The 21,684-nt window shown below is 40.1% G+C and overlaps 2 protein-coding genes across 3 annotated transcripts in view; both read right to left on the minus strand.

Annotated features, from left to right (window-relative positions):
• Positions 1 to 2,911: 2,911 nt before the first annotated feature.
• On the minus strand, positions 2,912 to 7,824 carry LOC146471442 (uncharacterized). Its single transcript, XM_085119915.1, has 5 exons — positions 7,664 to 7,824; positions 7,389 to 7,533; positions 6,720 to 6,795; positions 4,028 to 4,144; positions 2,912 to 3,320 (listed from the first exon to the last, which is right to left on the minus strand). Exons 1-5 carry the CDS (start codon positions 7,684 to 7,686, stop codon positions 3,049 to 3,051), a joined length of 633 nt encoding a protein of 210 aa, XP_084976041.1. The 5' UTR covers positions 7,687 to 7,824; the 3' UTR covers positions 2,912 to 3,048.
• A 2,527-nt stretch (positions 7,825 to 10,351) lies between these two features.
• Positions 10,352 to 21,684, minus strand: part of LOC146471443 (protein SDA1 homolog) — a 28,798-nt gene continuing 17,465 nt past the window's right edge. The window contains exons 20-24 of one of the 2 annotated variants that reach the window (XM_085119913.1): positions 21,522 to 21,637; positions 20,727 to 20,811; positions 12,321 to 12,404; positions 11,812 to 11,898; positions 10,352 to 10,710 (exon numbers count right to left, since the gene is read on the minus strand). In XM_085119913.1, the coding sequence (XP_084976039.1) occupies positions 10,666 to 10,710; positions 11,812 to 11,898; positions 12,321 to 12,404; positions 20,727 to 20,811; positions 21,522 to 21,637 (417 nt within the window). In that variant the 3' untranslated portion in view covers positions 10,352 to 10,665. The remainder of the gene's footprint in view (positions 10,711 to 11,811; positions 11,899 to 12,320; positions 12,405 to 20,726; positions 20,812 to 21,521; positions 21,638 to 21,684) is intronic. The other variant, XM_085119912.1, reaches the window with a different exon arrangement.

The following is a 21,684-nucleotide window of genomic DNA, read 5'->3' on the forward strand; positions in this document are numbered from 1 at the left end:
TTAGTTGATCTATATTTCCCGTTTAAACTGGAGAAAACTACTTTTGAAACCACGTTGTCAACTTCATGCTGTCACTCCGGCATCGAAAGATCGAGCATTCACAGCGCATTGGTTTGACGACGAATCAACTTTCGTGTGAACTGTCTCAGAACACTGATAAAACCGTTTGTTCAAATCATTTTATTTTAGACGACATAAAGAACGAAGGCGCATGCATGCATCCGGGTGTGAACACTGCGGGCAGGTGAAAAACATGTGACACCGACAGCCGTCACTATGGATCAAAATGTTTTGCGGCGTTTTTGGCCAATGGAAATAGAAACGTTTGAAACTCGATGGCGGGATGATGATTGACCAAAAATATAAACCTTCTACCAAGATATGGTCCCCGTGGCCGCCCAACCCGTATAGGAGAGAACATCTTGTATCAGTTGCGTTGGTTCCAAGGGAACCAAAATTTTCTTTCATTGGGGCAGGGGCTCCATTCGGAGCCCCTGCCCCAGGTCAATCGTAGGTTTACACCTTCTTCCTTTCAAGGTGTGCACTATACTTAGTTTATATTTCTCGCTCGATGCTCTTTCTCATGTTTTTGTTACAGGTCACAAAACAAGACAACATAACAGGCTAAAGATCCTTGATTATGTTATCAAAGTTCTAAGTACAAATTACCCTAAGTTCATGCGGGAGACTGCTGACAAGGGAGGAAAAAACAGGACCCACCAAACCTCAAATCTCAGGTTGCGTCCTTATTGCATAGCCACCCCTCTACCAGCAGTAATAAATGGCAGTCAGATAATTTATCTGGTAGGGAGGACTCTTGGTAGCTGAATATTTGTGTCAACTCAAATTTTAAAAGACAATAATTTTGTCGGTAATGTTTATGACATAGGTGGTGTCTTCCATAGCCCTCCCCCCCCCCCCCCCCACCTTCCTCCCCAGACAAGGTGGGTCCTCTTCGAACAAACTTGTTATGGCCAGTTCCCTAAAATGCAATCAAACATCACAAAACAAGAAGACATCGTGAGTCAAAGAACCTTTATTATTTTATCGAAGTCTTGAGTACAACTTGGCCCAATAAAGTTCATGTGGCGACCATCAAGAAAGATGACTGTTGTTTGACAACTACGTACTTCTAGTAATCTTATTTTCCTTTTAGAGGAAAAAAAATTAAAGGCAATGAAAGAAAATTATTAATGGGTTTACCCGTGCAACGGAAAGGTGCAAATTTTGCGATAAATTGTTTAAAAATTCATTCAATTTTCACTTAATCCCGCTTATAATTTACTCTGTTTTGGTACCTTACTTTTCTTTTTTTTACATCGTTTTAACAATTAAATTTAATTCATGGCATTAATAGCTAGTATCTACAGCAAAATAATTGTTCTTAAATTTATAGGAATAAATTTTCCCCAAGCTGCACTAAATTACTTCAAAAATTCCTCGTCAACCCAACGGGTGCAAGAAAGCAAAATAAAAAACTAAGCTAAATATCTAGCTCAATCCCTTTGGGTTGCTAATGTTTTCAAATGCAAATAAGTTCACAAGAAATAGAAAAATGTACGTCAAAAGCTTGGAGACAGTGGAACATTGAACACAACATCCAGTGTGCCCAGACTTGGTAAACTCAAGTGTTTAAAGAACGTTTTTGAATATCAACCAGTGAGAGAAAAAGATTACTAACAACTATGAATTTCTAATCAATGTAATCAAACCTTCTCAGGGCTTGACTACTTCAATTTTGACATTTTCTAGAGCAAGTCCATTCAACCATTTACTGTAACCAGACAATCCACCGATCAACAGTGGCACCTAATCCAGTTTTCTGCTCGAGTTCGCATAACAAGGAAGCAATGTAATGTGGAATGGGAACAGAAGAAACAGACAACTTTTGCAAGGTCAGGAATAAATCTAGAAAGTTAATGAGTACCCAGTTGTTCCCAACTGATAGAAGTTGTTTCCAGCTAGCCAGCATCTTCCACCCCAGGTCAGCTCCTCCCTTTTGCACCTGGCTCCGGTTGTTCAAAGAGCGGAAAACTCTATCCAGTGGATAAATCGCTTTCCAGAGGATAAAATGTTCCCCAACCAATACATTTTATCTGTTGGATAGCGATTTATCCGCTCTTTGAACAACTGTGGCCTGGCTTGTGCAGTCAAGCCAAAGGTTCTGGGGTTGAGAATGGCTAGGCTGTGCCGCAGATGGAATCAACCGATGGTAAATATCGTCTGTGAAGTAGCACTCAAAATGAAATCCTTTTTCCAGACACTCAACTGCATACCAGGATCTGAGTACACTCACTGTGGCCTTTGCACAAGGTCATAGTTCAATTGGTCTGGTTATAGCCAATTAGATTGAAGGGGATTTTGAAAGTGACTCCCAGAATTTTGTTTCCTTCCTTGAGGGATCGAGAACAAGAATTTGGACACTAATTCACAGACGATATTTAGTGGCGGTCAATTCCGTCTGCGGTGCTGACTAAGGCTGGCTAGCAAGAGGCATTAACAAGAAAGATGATGCCCGATGTCATCCTACGTGTAAGCATTCACTGATGTGAACAGACAGACTGTGTCAGGACCTTTTCCTTAATGAACAAAAACAGATGTTGCTAAGATCATCAAATTGAAATATTCAGAATGTATTTACAAGCCCACAGTTTAGACACGACCGTGAAGGACGCAGAAGGCAACAGATAAATCGTCTGTTTTCTCAGGTTAATAATACCCTAATGAATGCCAAAAATCTGTTTTCTTGCATTAAATAAATTAATCTTTTCCCATTTTCAAATGCCCACAAATATACAAATCAGAGTGCAGATTATTTTCTTCTGCACAACTTTGAAGCAAAAACTTTAAGCTGCATGACATTCTCTGGAACTATACTATAAGGGAGGAGAATGATGTTAGCAAACCCCAACCCCAAGTGCAAATTTCAATATATACAGAAGATAGCCTTTGGTTTAAATAATGTACATTTGATGCATGCAGCCTCACACATTATATCATACTCTCTATTCAATAGTCAGTACTTTGTCAAATAATTTATCTGTTCTCTTAGTAAACATAGTAAAAGTTCGACGACCCAGGGTTCAAATAGCTCTGCAAATGCCGCGACTGTTCCACTGCTGCAGTCACGCGCTTATTAAAATCACCGTGTAACGTTTCTCCACCTCTGGGAACTCTGTAGAGGAACCCTTCCACACCAAGCATACACAAGCCTTTCCCATTCATCAAGAACTTGTCGGCAGTGACATCTCGTATGCTGTATCTGTCTGTCGCCCATTTGAGCCACTCCATGACCTCCCATTTGTTCCACATTCTAGGATCTAAAACAAAAAGAAATAATCATCAGTATTGCCCTCTGATTTGCACCGGTCATTAACCTAACATTTAAAGCTGTGGAAAGCGTAAGAGTTAACAAGTGTACAGTGTTTTCGCAGCTTCAAAAGCGAAAGCCTTTGGAAAGAAATTAGGCTTGAATGGGACTTGAACCAATTTTTTAGAGTAATGCAATGCATCGCTTTATGTACAGAGGGGAACAGATTTAAAAGTGATCATTTGCGAGTTCAAATTCCTTCCACAGATGACTAGTTAAACAAATAATACAAAATGATCAGACCTTTAATCAGGACACGTGTCTGTTCTGACTATTTAAGTTGTATTAAAGGGTTGAACATCTGTCATCTTAGATGATTAAGTTAAATTAAACAAATGTAGGGAGACACAAATACTTAAAAATAATTAATGTCTGGTTCAGGTTGGCCAATGTCCAAGGAACAACTGTTAAAGTCAGTCTACGTCATGCATGACCAGTATTTCCGGAGAATGAAATGAACATTCAAATTCGTCTTTGTAATGTCCAGCATTTGAATAGATTCTTGAAGATTTCTTTGGAAATCTGAGTCTTGCTGGCAATGTTTAAAACGGCCATGTAAATTTCAGGAAATCTATACCCAGCCCCCTAAAATAGATCTTGCACATCTGAAAATATTGTAGCTACATGTGCATGTAAATTATTTGGAACAGCACTTACCGGCCGGAACTCTGGGCTGCTCGAAATTGAACACATTGTCCTCGTCATCTATATCTGGCACGACACAGTCTTCAGAAGTTGACGTGCTGCCTTTCTTTCTTGTTGGTGACGGAATGTCTGCAGAAACAGACAAATTAATGTTTAGAAATATGGAAGCAGATTTCAATAATGAGAGGGACATTTGTGCTTGGTGTTTTTCAACAACTTTGAGTCTTACAACAGTCAGAGTTGCCGCTCTGTATTGAGACTGTAACATACATGATTCAATCCCAACAAAATTTCTCCCTTTCAAACCCAGCTCCATCAATCAAAAGCGAAAAGGTTTTGCACAAGTTTTTAACTTTTGAATTCATGCGGTGATCCTCACCACAAATATGCTTTTCACTTGTTCCACAGGGATTGAATCAAATCTGTTCCCTTGTGTGGCCAACAATAAGAGCAAAATATATCACTTTCATTTACAGTGTACATGTATGTACTTTGGAAATTTGCTGCCTAACAATGTTGACTCTGTGTTGCCATGGAATGTGTGGGAACAGTCACAAGATATTGGTTGACCAAAATACGGACAATCTTTGAGTGCTTTGTTGAAAGCATAGTGGTTTTAGGTCTCTAAAAAACTGTGGGGGGTTACAAACACAATAAAATGGAGGCTTGTGAAATAAAAAGCTGATTATTAAAAAAAATGTGATTTAAAAGGTCAGATTGCATTAGCCTTGAAGAATTTATTAACAAAACTTACTCAAAGCTAACATCAAAGCAACATAGCTGACTTTTGCTAGCAAATAGACAAAATTTTTTGAGTGAGAATGAAGCCTCATTTTGGACTTCAACCCCTCAAGTTGGTTTAAACTGATCACTGTTAATGCTGCGTGACATCAAGGCAATATTACAAAAGCAATCACGATTTGCACGTATGAAACTATATATAGCATTCATATCATGAAATTCAAATAGCAAGACAAAATAACCTTGGAGAACCGCAAAAGGAACATTTTTCATATGATGGGAGAGGGATACTGATCTGGGTCTTGAGATTTTGACGTCATTAAACTTAAGTTCTATTTAAAGAAACGGACTGTGTATTAAGGATATATTGATCACGAGAATAGAACTCAATTCACGTAATCAGTGGTCAATGAATGATACGTTCCAAAAATTATTTTAACCTTATTCATGAAACAATTTTCAAGATACGATCTTAGGAACAAAGACTGTATTGCCATACAAATTCAAAAATAGAATGTGATATACATGTTTCTCTTTCATTTTCTTTCCTTTGAGGAAGCTTAAATGCACTCAGAGATTAGAATATGATTTTCAAATCATGCTAATACTGGGGAGTTTATTTAATACAGATGCAAAGTAAAAAAACACTTTAGTCAAAAACATGCGACAAAAAGTTACAGCTTTAAGGAAATGATTTATACAGTCAGAGTGCTGTTGCTGTCAATCTCAAGACGTTCTTGACTGCCATACGCAATTTTTAGTTATCCATGTGGGCAGCGTAGAAGGGCTTTTGTAATAATCCCCCACACAGTTATGAAATATTAAAATTAATTCTCCAACATAAAATCACAAACAGCCCTTGGACATAACTTTGCCAGAGAATGTCTACTATTTCAACAAGATATGACTTGCCTGAAAATTCTTGAATAAGAAAATTTTGGGTTGTTTTTTGGTACTATCGAAGGAAATACATTTCTTGAGACACAATTTGTTGGGCTGGAAACAAAGGAGCACATTGAAACCACATTGTGGCCTTTGGGTCACAAGGGTGTAGTCTAACAATGGAAGGGAAATGTAGGGCTTGACTCCAAGCAGCTACTGAATTTCTTTGTGAGCAAAAATGTACGTGTATCGCTTTGCCATTTTTATCCATTATTGGGTTACAATTAAAATCGAAAATTTCGCACGTAAGACATAAGTACACACACTGCCCACACAAAAATATTAAATGAGATAGCATCTGAATAAATGTAGAGATTTGAAGAGCGTTTCAAATGCTGGTTTCGGTTTTGTTATCATTGAAAGATTCTACTTAAAAGAATTTATCCAAACTACAATAATTCATTATAAATCATAAATTCTATTATCCTTTTTCGGCCGTACAACATACAGTATTATACGAGAATGATTCATGATCTGTCTCAAATTACATGCCAAACAAAACATTGAAATTTCCGTAGTCAGCGTACATTCAAAGGAAAACCGAATCAACTGGTATTCTTTTTAGAAGCTGGCACACAACCTTGGAATGAAAGTTCCTTTTTACCCGATAGAAATACAATAATCTATTCATTGTAGATCAAAACTCCATGATCTCAAATCGTCAAAAACCGCAAATTACATAAATTCTTGTGGGCGTCGTGGAATAAATTTAAGCGAGAACAAAAGTTCTTTCACAGAAATTACATGCTCAAAAAAATTTAAGCGCTATCACCCAAACCTACGCAAACGGCATTAATTTTGAAAGGATTTAATTACAGAACATTTTCTTCCGACACAATGCTTTTAAATTACTTTGACGAGTTGCAATGGCGGAAAATTTTTAAAATCTCAGAGTTTACCCCGTGTTTACAAAGCTCTGACGTTATTCATTACATGTACATCACGAATTGATAACTTCCTCAAGTTAGCAAAGAGGCACTCAGATATTAAATGACAATGTCGTTTAGATCGATACAATTACCTTGGAAATTCACCCTAATATCAACTTGGGCGTCTTCTTGAACGTCCTGCTGTCCAAGAGTTAGATTGTCTTGTAGCTGTAGATAAAACATAGCCGAATATTGATCATGAAAGCGTTTGAAACTCATGCCTTGGGAGGCGAAATTATCACACAATACCGACCCATCATTAGCCCTGCTTGGTCACGTTATAAGCTAATATAAGCTTAGAATAATTAAATATCGCCAAATCGTCTTGAGCAGAAAGCAATGCGATATTTTTTACTCCAAAACACAGGCTTCACAAATCCACGGCTGTGCAAAATTTCGTAATAAATTTCAAGGCAATTGCTTTATTTTACCACCAGAAGGCAGAGCACTGGCTTTCGAATAGTTTCGATTCAAAACCCCTTTGTGACCAAAACCCCGAAATAGGAGAGTACCGCTTTCAACAGAAATTCAATTAGCAGCTTGCTTACGTACAAGGAATGATTCATAAGTACATTTGTGCCCAAAATGCGGCGAAAAGGAAACGAAAGTTAAGTGACAATCGCTAAAGCGTGCGATGCCACCGGCGTGACTCTCATACCGAATGCACGCGTGTTCCGGCATTGTTGTCTCGCGCGGCGCGCATGAAAGAATTCCAAACCAGCTTTCGCATTCTAGAATATACTTGAAAGCGGGCTAGTTACCGGACTTCCATGAAAGAAAACTTCTTGCTCGCCAATCGTAAAACCTTCTTGTGCCTCTATCATTTGCTTCAGTCGAAAGACGGTCAGAGAAAGATGGATCCGCAAAGGGAACGGGATTCGTGGCGTTCCATCGTCGACCAGTACACTGGAAGGGAAGAAATGAAACAAAAATGGAACTCAGCCAATTTGATCAAGGCTAAGCCAAAACGAGAACCGATTAAAAATACTCAAGACCGACAAGACTAACAAGTATTCATTTACGTTCACATGCTTACCGTATGGTTACAGGATCGCTCATTTTCTCGTTACTATTTCAGTTCGGAAATCGGAAAAATCAGAGCAGTGCACAGCGAAGACACGCCGCTGTCGGCACAAAGCCGCAGAGATCGATCACAGCGGCTTTCGCTCGGAAGCGAATTTCAACGTCACCAAAACTCAGTTGAGTTCTAAAAATCAACCGTAGCTTGTCAAGATCTTGTCCAAGAGTACATTTCGTGCACAACTTTCTCGTTCATAGCTGCATTCAGCGACTGTTGTCTCATAAAAGGAAATGAGGTCATCGCGCCGTATTTTATGTCCCAGGAGGCTGTCGCTATGGAAACATCAAGCTGCATTGTTATCGGTTGGCCTTATTTGGATGACACCTCCTTCGTGATATCGTAATCCTTCCAAATTTGGAACACGGCGTGCGAGCTTTGCGTGCCGATGACGACACACCTAAAGATCGAATCACGAAGATCGTCCGAAGAATGTCCGAAAGTGCGCGAAATATTAAAATGACCTTTTCCACCTGGCGAACGCGTTCAAGTCCCGTGGTGTAACGGTCAGTAATTGAGACTGAAAATCACGATCCGAGTTCAAATCTCGGATATAAATATGACAATTTTTTTTCTTTATTTCCTTTCCTTTTTCAACGACAGTAGAATCGGCAAGGCTATCATTTCTCAAACCCTTCAGGATCACAAGAAAGAAATGAAAACAAACATGAAACACGCAAAATTGCGTGAGCAAAATGAGGACTCAACAATTTACGAACACGATAAACCAATCAACACTTTTGTGATCTTTATTTTGAGCACAAAACGAGGTAAATTTAAATTCATTGTTTACGCATAATTATGTAAACTACAGCCGTTTTCAAGCATTTTAATAGATATCTCGAGATAGTTGTAAAGATATACAGCTTCTTTTCAGGTAAAACGGAAGCCAGGGAAAATTAATATTAATTTCATCAGTTCATTGTCAATTACAAATTCAGACGAATTTACACTCCGGTCGAAGTCTGGATAAGTTGTTGTCGCTTCGTTAACGAAGACGATGAACTCTTCTAATTCAAAGTATTTTGATATGCTCATTACATTTTGTTTCCAAAGTTTTATTTTTGTTTTCGATCGCATGAATCGAAGAGTTTGTTTTCAATAGATTCAGCTCCAGGGGATTTTCCCTTGATATGGTTGGGTATGGGAGGTGGGGGGGGGGGGGGGGAGGTATTCAGTTTTTACTCTCTCCTTAAAAATGATATTTGAAACATCAAAACCTGGCAACATGTTAATTTTTACATGTCAGCATAAAATTCTATCGGTATTTGGTCTTTCCAATTTTTTTTCTTGTATAGTTATTATTGCAAAGGGAGCCACCGCGAAAATATTACATAACAGTTTGCACACACTGCCAAAGTTCTCATGCTTCATATCACGTTTAATGTGCCCTGAAAAATTAACATTTGAATTCCGGGTCAGAAACTATAGCAGCTCTTATGCCGCGATAGGCATTTCCCTTTGAGACTATGAAAACAAAATAAACAAAAAAACGGTTTAACACTTTTTAACATTTATTTGCATGGTGTGAGTCACGTATCATATTTGTCTGAGAAAGATTTTTGAAATCCCATCAGCACAGATAAATCAGACACTATATTCCAGTTTACATGATAACTGGGTTGAGCCAGGCGTTCGTGGTTATGTGAGTTCACCCTGGGAGATTTTAGGGACAAAATTTTATCGCGGGACTGAAGTAAGCACCTCGTGGAAGTCCAATACGATTGTTTGGCTTTCACCTTGAAACCTAACTGATCGATGAAAATAGCCCCAGGACGAAACTGGTTACACGTACAGGTAAATTTGCCTGGAGGGGAATTGAGTTATCCAGGTATGAACTTATGAAATCAAGGCTCTCATGCAAACACGTGCTGGGAAAAGGCGGCAAGCGTGCATTCGTTAGACCAGCATACTGAAGTGAAGGACATAGCTTGAATGACAACATGTACTAATCAAATACCACCCACCGCCCCTCATTGACTTTCAAAGGTGCGTCCATTGAAACTGCCAACAACCGTTTAACCTTTGAGTCTTTAGTTACAAACGTCCATATCATTTTCTTTTGGTTCCACTGTTGCATAATACACATACGAATCACTGTTCTATCGTACTGGTAGAGTACAACTTGTTCAAAACGTGGCTAAAATCATCGTGTGTTCCTTGCGTTCAGAAACAGTTTTTCCGTCGTCTGTTTGTGTGGTAAAACGCGCTACTCAAAAGCTGTGTTAGTTATGACAAAGCCTGTCTAAAGATGACATTTAGGGCTGTTTAATAAAATAACAACGCTCAAGAATATGAACAGGATGTTGAACTTTGTATTTCCGTATTTAGTTTGTTGATTTGAACTTTGCGAGAGTGGTTTTCAAACTTGAAGCTTACTCAATCAGAAATATAGATTTTCCCTACGAACACTGTTTTCATAATTAAAGTTTTGTGGGGGAAGGGGAGGGGGGCAAAGGAGTAAGGAACCTGTCCTTGTATGTTTTACTCCGGCCAACAGTGGTGTTTAATTGTAAAACACTGCTCCAGGCAGTCTCGTTTAACGCCAAATTATTTCCGATTTTGAATTTCATAACGGAAATATTTACCGCGACCTTTACGCACGTCTTATGAACTCCAGCGCATGTCTAAATTGACAGTCTCATATTGCTTTCTACACAATCCTTTAATGTTTGTTAGATGAATTTGTTTAATGAAAGCATGACTGGTGTTCGGTCATATTCAGAAACCGCCAGGTGACTTTGATTTGACATTCAGAGACGAGCATAGTTGAAGCTATACAGAATTGAACTTGGCCACACCCGATTCCACCTTCTAAAGAATTATCTTTCCAGCCTCGGGCAAGAATTTCCAGATGTCCTTATACCCTCTCATCCTGCTTGCCAGCCGAGAAATGCCATGAACTCCAAAGGCGTTTCGTGCAGTCGTTTCACCCCAGACTCAGCCGTGGAGTGTTGTCGTTATTTTGCCTTTTTGCTTTTCAAAAGGGCGCTTTTCAGGGACATCTGTGAGGGGGTAGAGCAAACAAAGCAGTGTTAGGATAACACCAACCCAACGTAAAGAATAACATGTTGCGCCAACATTGGGGTTCTTAAGCCGTGGCTTAGCTAAGCTGCGAAGTACGCGAAATGCGCTGCTTATACCTTGCTTAGCTAAGCCACGACCTGTCATTTTTCGACGCATTATGAGATAAGCTCACGACTTAGCTAATCCGCGGCTTATTTCTCTCGCACAAACGGCCTTATATTCTCTTTAATTTTCTGGATTAATATGGTTCCAATTTTCACTCCTGTGAATGAAATTAGATTGACGAGAGAGCTACCTAAAGGAAGGTAAAAGGAATCCCAGGATCCACGAGGGTTTTGAACTATTCGAAGATTTTATTCTTTCCTTGGCTCTTTCAGAGCAAGCCCGATATTCCACGAACGCGCGTGAGATACCGAGTTGCCTATAACAATACCATATCCAACAAACACAGTCAAGTAGAATTATTGTATTTTTTAAAGTCAAACAAACAAGAAATATTGCTAGATCTTGCTGTTTTTATTTTTGCACGAAAAACTAGAAGACGATTTGACTGCCGCTATTTCTGTGGCGCGGTATAGTAACTGGTGTTCCATGGCCGCTAAGGCAATCAAAACTCTGAAATTCCATTATCCAATGATAAGTTAATTAATAACGTTAAAAATATCTTTAGTGGATCGTTTTTAATGGTTTTATGGCTACTTTAATTTTAAGTATTTTCTTGCGAGTACATCATTCAACTGATTACATGCAAACTCTTGTAGTACGGACAACTCTAGTATAATGCGCACGATTAATACTGTTGGCCGTAGGCTTTCTCGTACCAAAACACAAAGCTGGTTATCAGAGGATGCCTCTCGCCTCCTTTCTCGCGAACACATAGACTTGCTCAGGGAGCGCGAAGGGCGAGAAGCGAGCGACTTTGAGAAAGCCTAGCGAACACACAAACAGCAATAATTGGCAATAGTTAGCCCATATTAAGAAAGCTGCATGGCGAGTGCTAAAGTCTTACCAGCATGAAATGCGCGATGACATTACCAAGATGGATTTCCATGCAATAACTTTACATTCCAAGCACTTACCTGTTTATCTCGGAAAGAACGCTTCGTTTTGCCTCTGACGTCTCTGTTATGACGCATCATCATAAAATTCTTCTTTCTTCTTTTCTCCTGCAAATAGCGAACTATGCAGTTATATTTTGATCTGTTCATAAACAACCCCGATGGGGCAATCCATTTGCCATTCTCATACTACCGGCGTCAAGTCTGATGCTTGATGAAAAATACTCCCAGTTTTTCGTTTTAAGGACCACAGACATTACGATTCAACATGTCTTCATTAAAACTATTCTCCACCGATCTACAGCAAACACTGAATCGACTGAGCTTCGAAAACTAAACGGTAAACGAACTGATTTTCTGAAGGCGCACGTTTTCCCGCGTCATGTTGGCAGATATGTTTGCTTTGGATAACTTCAGTTTCACGATTATCTTAAATACTTCGATCACCTCGGGTGTAAAGGTACCGAAGTCTATCTATCACAACACCTCCTTCAAAATTTTCCTTGATTTGGTTACAACCTTTTTCTCACCTTATTCGACGTGCTAGCGAACTCATTCAGTCTCTTCTTCGTGGCTTTCTTGGAGCCAAACTTCTCTCTGCCTTGTCTACCGGCCTGCGAAACGAGGACAGAAGAAAACGATTATGGAAGTCAATTGAATAAAGACGCGCAAAGTTAGGACTGCGGTTCTCCAAGGAAGTGATGATGATGATGATAATGATGAGAATGATGATGATGATGATGATGATTTATCAATCAATGAACCAATCAATCAATCAATCAATCAATCAATCAATCAATCAATCCATCAATCAATCAATCAATCAATCAACCTTAATCGACACAGTTTCTCTGGTATATACGTAAGAGCTTTCATTGCAATACACTCTCTTTTTATATATATATATATATATATATATATATATATATATATATATATATATATATATATATATAAGAACCTTTTTAATAAGAACGTTGAGGCTGAGATTAACTAAAATTTAAGAACATTACTCAGGCTGAGAGCCAGTCAAGAACATTTTTATTACGACCAAATGTTGTTAAAATGGACAGTAAAAATACGGATAAAATAATACATGTAAAAATTCAGGCTATGTAGTCCAATTAACCCAAACAATAGGTGTCTTGGTCACGTCCGCATAGATTTATTGAAATACTATAACAGATAGCTTATATGTAAGAACATCTTAAGAACTTTTCAGGCTCAAAATTTGCCAAAAATAATAAGAACGTTCAGCCTTAGCCCCAAAATCAGACGTTCTTATATGAAAAAGAAAGAGTGCACCGCAAGCGCATTACTCTCGGCCTTTGCGTAATTCTTTCTGCTAAAATTAACGAAGGATTCGATATTGCATCTATTAATAAATCTCTTTTAATTTAAATTAGCCGATACACCTAAAATAAATCAACCCGGAGTAAACACTTTAGTCCTGAATAGCTTGTTCTCTATACCGCAGCTGTTGCTAACGTTATGTTGTTTACCATCTTTGTTGTTGTTGCTGTGCATTTGTCACCTTATTTTCATAATCTCACAAACATGGGAAACGAAACAATTCTCAAATTCAAGAATCTTCCTGAAAAACAGGATACACCAAGACGAGCAGATGTTTTTTCTAAGCTAAACTGGCGCGTTTGATGTAAGTATACTGGGTCTTAGTCATTCTCAATTTAGCCTGTTATCTTTACCACTGGCGTGCGTCGCGCGTGACTCGTTCCGCGTTCACCTCGCGCTTCGCGCTCGTCTGTGGAACACGTGATAAAACTACCGTAATTATGAAGGCTACTCTTAGTATTATAGTGTCCTTTTTCACTTCCAACCGGCAAATGAAAGATCGTAACCAACTGATTACTCCTAAGTCAGATTCGCGTGATCAAGGAATCCAGTGCATTTTTCGTGAAAATTGCAACTGAAAGCTTCGTCATTTTGAACCATTCCTAAACAGTTTAAGCTCCAAGGCCAATACAATAGTAGATTAAAATAGACCATGCGCGTCATAAACTGGTGAAGGATTGTTCGAATTTCCTCGGTCTTTCCTAGAACGTGAGTCACAAAGAAGATAATGCTTCTCAGAATTATTTACGTCATAAGGAAAATAAACAGTGTTGGCTTGAGTTAAGAATTTTCCCTTCCTCAGAAGCTTAGGGCCTCTATTTGCCCCTGAAGATAATCACGCGATGCTTAAAGATGGTTTGGCGCTTTTCCTTGTGATATTGCCTAAGTACATATTTGCCTCATTGTCGCCAGAAAGCCCTTGGCCATACTTGCCATGGTTTTCACATGAATGGTCACACACTTGAGCATTTCCGGCTCCGCGACTCAAAAGTTTGAACCATCTTATGGAGCATGGAAAGAATCAGCAAAGAAAAATGCTTCAATAAAGAAAGGATTTCACCCACAGGCTGAAAAGTTAGAACCACCTTGAAATGTATGCAAAGGATTTCCACAGAACCGTACTGCGCAGTAGTTTATATTTGAATGGTGTACCTCAAATATTAGAGCCACATTCTACAGAATAACAAACAGCAGCACTTGAGAGTAATGCTGAATTGCATTTGTTTGAAAAACACACGATTTCTTTAGGATTTCACATGTACTGACCAAAAGTTAGAACCACCTTGTGCAGCCTAATAAACAGCACCGCAGGAAAGTATGCTCAGATTGCAGGTTGCCCTTTTTCTCTTCTGAATGGTCACATTTTAGGATTTCAACCACGACTCGAAAGTAGAAACAACTTGAGTGGAGGCACGAAAGCTATGGAGAGATTTTCTGACACGCACTGAAACACTATTTTCATCCGCTCTCGTTCTGCCAAAATATCGCGAACTGACGCAAATCAAGCGACCTTGCAGTTTTGTCATGCAATGTTCAATCAACCAGGACTGAGATCTTGGCCAAAGGTACAATATCACTCCAGTCATTGCTATAATTTGACGTCAGTTTCTGCTTCTTGCACTCCTGCGCCTCAAGGCATTCAGTACACTCTTCGCGCACTCAAAGTAATATTCCTACATCTTCAGCAATTTCTTCTCACAATATCAAAACGCTGTCGTGCAGACAGAAGACGCGGGACGAGGAATTTTCAAGTACGCAAATTGCCTCGACGCGCCGTCAAGTTCTTAGAAACTTATGGACTAAGACACGCTAAGCTCTGATAAAAATATCTCACCAAGTGATTGCGGTTTGGTGGAAGAGAATCCGACCTGTATAAGCATTTTTTTCCAATCATTCCTGTTTCCTAAAATGTGTTTCTCCTCTACAGGGGTAAGGTTTTACGCTATCATTTTCTGAATTTCACGCTAAAGACGTATTGAAATCAATTTCTGTGTACCCATATTTAAGTAGGTACAAAATTTCACGTCAAATCAGACTTGACGAGAAGGTAATCAATCTTGATTTTCAAAACTTTTCCATCATGTGCCAAAATGCATGAAAGGTTCTCAACAGTCAATTCCAGCAGTGTCCATCCCCCACGGCATTAGTAGGACATTTCTTCACGTTGTTCGTCCCGGCGGGGGATCCGGCCTCAGGTACCCCTGGGCATTTGACGGTTTCGTGATTCCCTTCACAGCAATATTACTTCCTTTGAATGATACATTTATTGGCAAAGACGATAACTTTATGACCAACTTCGTCAAAGGAAGTCAAAAATGAGAGGGTGGATCCAAGAACGATCGATCATTGGAGGAATATTAAGCAATAAGACTTTACACAAATCGGCGAGACTCTGAGACTGAGTTTCTGGATTTCTAAGACTGAGACTAAGCTTGCACTGAATCATCTTTCATTACAACGAAGAAATCAACCATCTTTTTGACTGTACCATTGGGCATTTGAACAGCTCAGTCAGTTGTCCCCGCCGTGGGGCATTTGCCGGTTGCCTGAAAAATCCGAAAGCGCGGAGGTCAGCCCGGCGGGGAAGGGGAGAGAGGGGTGGGGGTGGGGTGAGCACTGCAGGGAAATGGCCTATGCATCTAGTAATGGTTCATTACTCACATAATTGAAAAGGTGAAAAAGTAAGACATATATATGAGCGGATTGTTCTAACCATTGCCAACTCATATCTATCTCAAAAGTGTATAGCTCTATCCAGCCCAGATCGTCTGCAGCCGCGCCCCGAGTTGGCTTAGGCGATTTTGCGATCACGTACTGAAAGTACAAGCCAGAAAAGTTCAAAAAGAAAATCCGCTTTGCAATGTAATCTTGTCTAGCTTTGACCACCCTGTCAATTTTTGTTGTTTTAAGAAGTCTACCTCGGTGTCTTCCCTGTTCGGCTTTCGGTTCCAGAAATGCCTTAATTCTTAAACAGCTGAACCAGGAAAGACAACCTCTCCAGCTCTAACTCGAAAAATAAACATAGAAAATTCGCCACGATCGCATCATGGGTGGTGGTGGTGGTGATGGTGATGATAAGTACAGATAAAGATAAAAAGAATACCAGGCTAAATAGATGCTTAATTTAGATTACAACTAACAATTCCCATCTCACAACCAAAAATCAAGATGGTCGAGAGGCCGGCTTTAGACAACAAAGTCCGAACATTTTTCAGAACGACTTCCATATTCCTTGAATCTGTCTCTCAGTTTCTCTTCCGGTGTTTTCCCGCCTGTCTCAGTGTAAATATTTACATTTCTAAATGCAAGGAATTCTTGAAAGGAGACATAAGGGTCTTGGGATAAACTTGCGGATATAATTTCCCAAGAATTTCCCTATTGCTCAATTCTTTTATCCCAGGAAACATCCACGGTATTCTTATTTTACTCTCTAAAGCCACCATTATTCTCAAATATTTCCGTTTTCGAGGCACCGCCAAACGGCCAAGCTTTTGCGCCTTGCTTCTCGATCAGTATTAACGCTTAATTTGGCCATTCCGGTTAAACAAAACAAAACAAAAATCGCCCTAAACTAATGGTTTTGTATTAATTTCGCCGTTTTTTATTGGATTAAAAGTTAAATCAGGTAAAATGCACAGCACAGAAAAATGAAACCTACAAATCTAATTATCCTCTCTGTTAGAGCGACGACGACTATCTATTTTCACTTTTAAAAACTTTTAACTATTATTTTCGGAATGCACAAAACTTGTCTATGTATTGTTCTCTTTAACCCCGCTTTAACGCATTTAATACCAGCAATAACAAAGTCTTTCCAATGAAAAACCTGCTCGCGGGTAGGTCTCCGAAGTTTAATTTGGCAGGAAACCATTTTCGGGTGAAACAATTTACACCATTCCAACGATCGAAGTAGTCCACTAGCAGAAGGGCTTGCCGACTGAATTAAATCTGTCTCGACTACGAATTATCTCTAGATAACCGCATTATTACCAATAAGAGACATGGAAGCATGCTACAAGACAAGGCATGCAAGCGATACCAAATGTAACTAACGCAAAAGCCAAAATGCATATGCGGCGGAAGTCGTCGACTGTGTGAACCGGAAGTTCTTGGGATAACATGACGTGTAAAACGGAAATGTTCAACGCATGCATTTCCATTTATTTATTTTTCGAGTTTTTCTTTTCGTTTTGTTTAATTTCATGTATTTGGTCGGCAATTTTGGCCAGAAAGGCTTAAAAAAAATCGAAGTGAAAATTGTTAGGATACCAAAAATGAAATCCGTTTTTCAATTTTCGCCCCGTGCGCACCACGCGAGAAAAGGCGAGTAAAACTCGCGAGTCTCGAGTTTTGTCACACAATGGGTCGCGATTAACATGTCACGCATCAGTACGTAGCAGTGTTGTTTACTTCAAACGACTTCCGTTGTAGCAACAAAGGAAGATCAACTGAGTTGCTAGACGTATTCCTGTTTACGTGATAACCCTAATTTTATTTTTCCTGTTACTACGCTGCCACATTAAAGGAGCTTTTGGCAAAGCAAACTCGCAAAATACCGGTTTACATTAGAACTTTCTATTTACACAAGTTTTTCATGATCCAATCCAGGCAGAATTGAATACAAGAAACCTACAAATGCGCGTGTCTTCTTGCGCGACTACTCGCGCGTAACTGCGCGTTTCCACGCAGGCCCATGACGAGTACCCTTTGCCTTATCTACAGAGGAAGTTATAAGCTACATAATTGCGTCGCAGTTTCATATCTCGCAGGGTATTTTCCCACAGGAACATCTAACATAATCAGAATTCTAACAACAAACCGACTTCCGTGAACAAGTTTCCACAAGTCAGGAAGCTCCTCAGTTGAGAGACATGGTCACTGAGACGCGACGCGACGTGCTACTATTTCCTTGACGAAAGTGATCCCTCGAGAAAAGACACTAATGCGAGGTAATGCGCTTGTCTTGACTACGTAGAGAGGATCATCGCGGATCAGGGATTTATGTTATTTTGTTTGATTTTCTGCATCTTCTGGACCTTAATAAACGTGGAGGTAATCGCATGGTTCAAATCTTAAGAAGAAAAAGCTCGTTCACTCCTAACAAGGAGTACCTTTCACAGTTTTTTGTGTATAGAGGCTCGCCAGTCAGGCGTTTATCTCCAGTTTTGGTTACATCGAGACACCAGGGCCCCGTTAAGCTCGAAATCCTAATCCACTTACAGACGAAAATACTACTTTATTTCCGAAATAGCACCGGACAGGCGCCTAATCGAGGAGTCCTCGATTAGGCGCCTGTCCGGTGCCATCGTAGCATATAGTCACTAGACCTTTGATTGTCACTGGAACCTGCAGCTGCACTGTCTTTTAGGGCTAGGAACATCTGTCTGTTGTTCGTTCTCTTGTCCTTTCGACCAACCATGTAAGACGTTGCAAACGGTGCAGGTTGCTCCAGTTTTTGAGCCGTTTTTGTCTGAAAATGGGTATATTTTTTAAAGATTTTGGTCCGAAGTCTGAAATCGAGTATGGTTTTTAAAGGCCTGATCTGTCAGTGAGAACAGGTATATTGGAAAACTATATAGTTTTGGTCTGAAACAGGGTCCTGGGGGTTTGGAAAACGGGGCGGTACAACCCGACCCAAAAAAATTCTGAGGGTGCGACAAAAAAAAATTGTTTACGTTTATTGTCCAGGAAAAAAAGTGTTCAGTTCATTAATGTCGTAGCGGCAAATTACGAAGTTTGAAATAATGAGCGCCCATGTCTTGATTGATTGTTGGAAGAAATGCCGCACAAGATTTGTGACCTTATTTCGGAGCTAAGTCCGGTAATCTTTGCTAATTTTACACCAAAACGTTAAAAATAGGTAATCTATTGATACAAAACATAACCTTAGGGTTAAATTTAGACCCTAGTTTTTAGACCGGAATACCTTGAGAAACACCAATTTTCTGTGCTTTTCTTCTCGTATACTCTAACATACTCTTGAATGAAAATAGAGTAGGTACTCTTAAATTTACTTTTAGAGTATGAAAAAGCGCTGAGCGAGGATTTTGGAAAGGAAATCTGGGTTGCCAAAAATTTTAACTTCGGTGGATTTGAAACCACGACTTCCGGATCAGAGCGCCGTCGGAGCTGGTCGTCGGAATGTACGTATTTAAGTGGCGGCAATGGCGATTTTTCAGCCAGTTTTCAAGCTGTGTTCGCCGCGTAGGAGCTGTAAGATGTGATAGGAATGTAATGTGTGACTATCACATTTCAAAAAATGAAAGAACTTGGACATTTGTTGTCGAATGTTTCATGGCGCTTTGGCAACAATTAGATCAAACGCGTGATCTCGTAAAGGCTCCCGAGGCTCCCATTTTTTATACATTCCCTCCCAACCAACCCATGAACAAATGGATGTTACTGACGGTCGTAGCCAGTCCTCGCTGGCTCCTTTAAGCCCCCTTATTGGAGACAGAACTGTAATCTCTTTTGGGTTTCTGCGTGGCAATCACGCGCGAACCGCGGAAATGCATTGTGACCAATGTTTCCATAACCTGGGGTGAGTTGCATAAAATTTAACGTCGGGCGTAACTGCTAACGCCAGACCTTCATCCCAGTCACATTCAGTATTTTAACGCGATAACGTCTGACGATAGCATTTACGCCCACTGTTAAGGTTTATGCAACTCGTTCCTGGTGACAAACTATTCAGACAATCTGATTGGCTGCGCAAGGGCGGTGTCATTTTTTGATACACACCCTGGGAGCGCCTGCAAGGAAAATTGCCGAATGCACAAACCAACTAGCTTGACCTAAACCATTCTTTTTAAACCAAATTTCTTTGTTGAATAGATCAGACACTGGTTTATAGTAATATGATAATAAATCACTTTATTTACCCTTGGGTTTGTGAGGCTGGTTAGACTTCTAGCATTAAACGCTTATGTTGGTTTTTGAGGAGAGGGAAAACCAAAGTACCCGGGGTAAGAGTTCTCCGGAGCGAGAACGAGAACCAACAACAAACTCAACACACATATGACGCCGAGTCCAGGAATCGAACCAGGGCCACATTGGTGGGAGGCGAGTGCTCTCACCACTGCGCCACGATGCTCCACCCATATACTAAAACAATTAGACGGTTCATTTTCTATCGACTTTGTAGCGGGCTCGCGAATTCGCGACCGGGTCTCGCCAACTGTCGGCCAATAGAAACGTCTAATTGTTAAGTAGATGTCGTAGGACAAACAAACTAAGCGAGGTAGGTAAGTCATTAAACCATCAATAGATTAGGCTGCAAGCAGTCTTTTTCTGTAGCGCGCATTGGATCAAGCGAGCGGCCAAACCGCGAGCCGCGAAAAACGCAGGTCTTCCCTTTCCCCAATCCCTACTTGTTCACTTTTCTAATCTGCATATTCTAACCTTCACTTTGCGCGCGTGATCCGTGGAAAGAAGTGCGACTGCTCGCAGTCTGTCGATAGATCGGGTCTCATCTTTTTCAGTTGGATAGATATTTATCCCCCAGATCAAGTTATCCGCCATTAAACAGTTAAGCCTTGGTCGCTCGTCAAATCTGTACCAAACCGTTTTATTGTTTTACTTACCAGCACGGTTTCCAGTCTTGAGTCCTTGTCGTGTTTTCTTTTCTTATGGATGTTCTCAATGTCTCCCACAGAAATTAGCTCGCCTCTGTAACAAAAAGAAGCACAAACGATTACCTCTCTCAACGACCGCGAGTAAAACAACGAGTTATGTAGTGGTGAATACGTTTTTTGAGACTGTGTCGGCTCGGAATTCTTTCAGTTCACCAAATGTACAAAGTTTAGAGGAGAGGGGAGAAAAAAGAAGGGGGAGGGGGGGGGGGTGTCAATAAAAGGAAAAGGGCGTGGGGCGAATCACTCGGCACCGTAGACTGAACAGTTCGGCCCATCAAAGTTGCCTACCTTCACTTATGTTCCTCTCGTTCCATTAATTTTTTTCTCTAAATATCAATTAAACTTCTCCTGATTACAGAACCGTCTACAAGCGTGGTCGTATGAGCCAGCTCAGTTAAGGGAAGTGGTCAGGTTGATGAGGTCCTTTTTTTTTCTTGGGGGGGGGGGGGGAGGGAATTATAGAAGACACCAGCTATCTATGACCAGTTAAACAAGAGCAGGGACGCCTGAATTTGTAAAAGGAGACGGGGAAGGGGGGGGGGGGGGGGCTATGTAGTAAAGACGCCGTCTTAAAAGAAAGGGGAGATGGGAACACGAAGTATAAACAGGGACGACCATCTTTTTGGGGGTTACGGTGGGTATTGTCCGAGTACATTATATTTCAGTATCTCCCTATGCGTTACTCAAGAATGGATAAAAAAAAGCGTTCATCTATCTTCATTAGGTTGGAATAAGCAACCGTACCTTTCCGCGGGTGCTGTGTTATCGGCGCCTCTCTTTCGCTTTTTGCCCGCCTTTGGATCAATCAGACGAGCTGCTTCACGTAACCGAATCTTTTTGAAATCTTCGTCAGTGAGAAGCTGGAATAAATATTTCATAAATATGGAAATTTAGTTAAATTTAATTA

This window comes from Pavona decussata, unplaced genomic scaffold (assembly GCF_977016875.1).
Source record: "Pavona decussata unplaced genomic scaffold, jaPavDecu1.1 SCAFFOLD_102, whole genome shotgun sequence".
Lineage (NCBI taxonomy): Eukaryota > Metazoa > Cnidaria > Anthozoa > Scleractinia > Agariciidae > Pavona > Pavona decussata.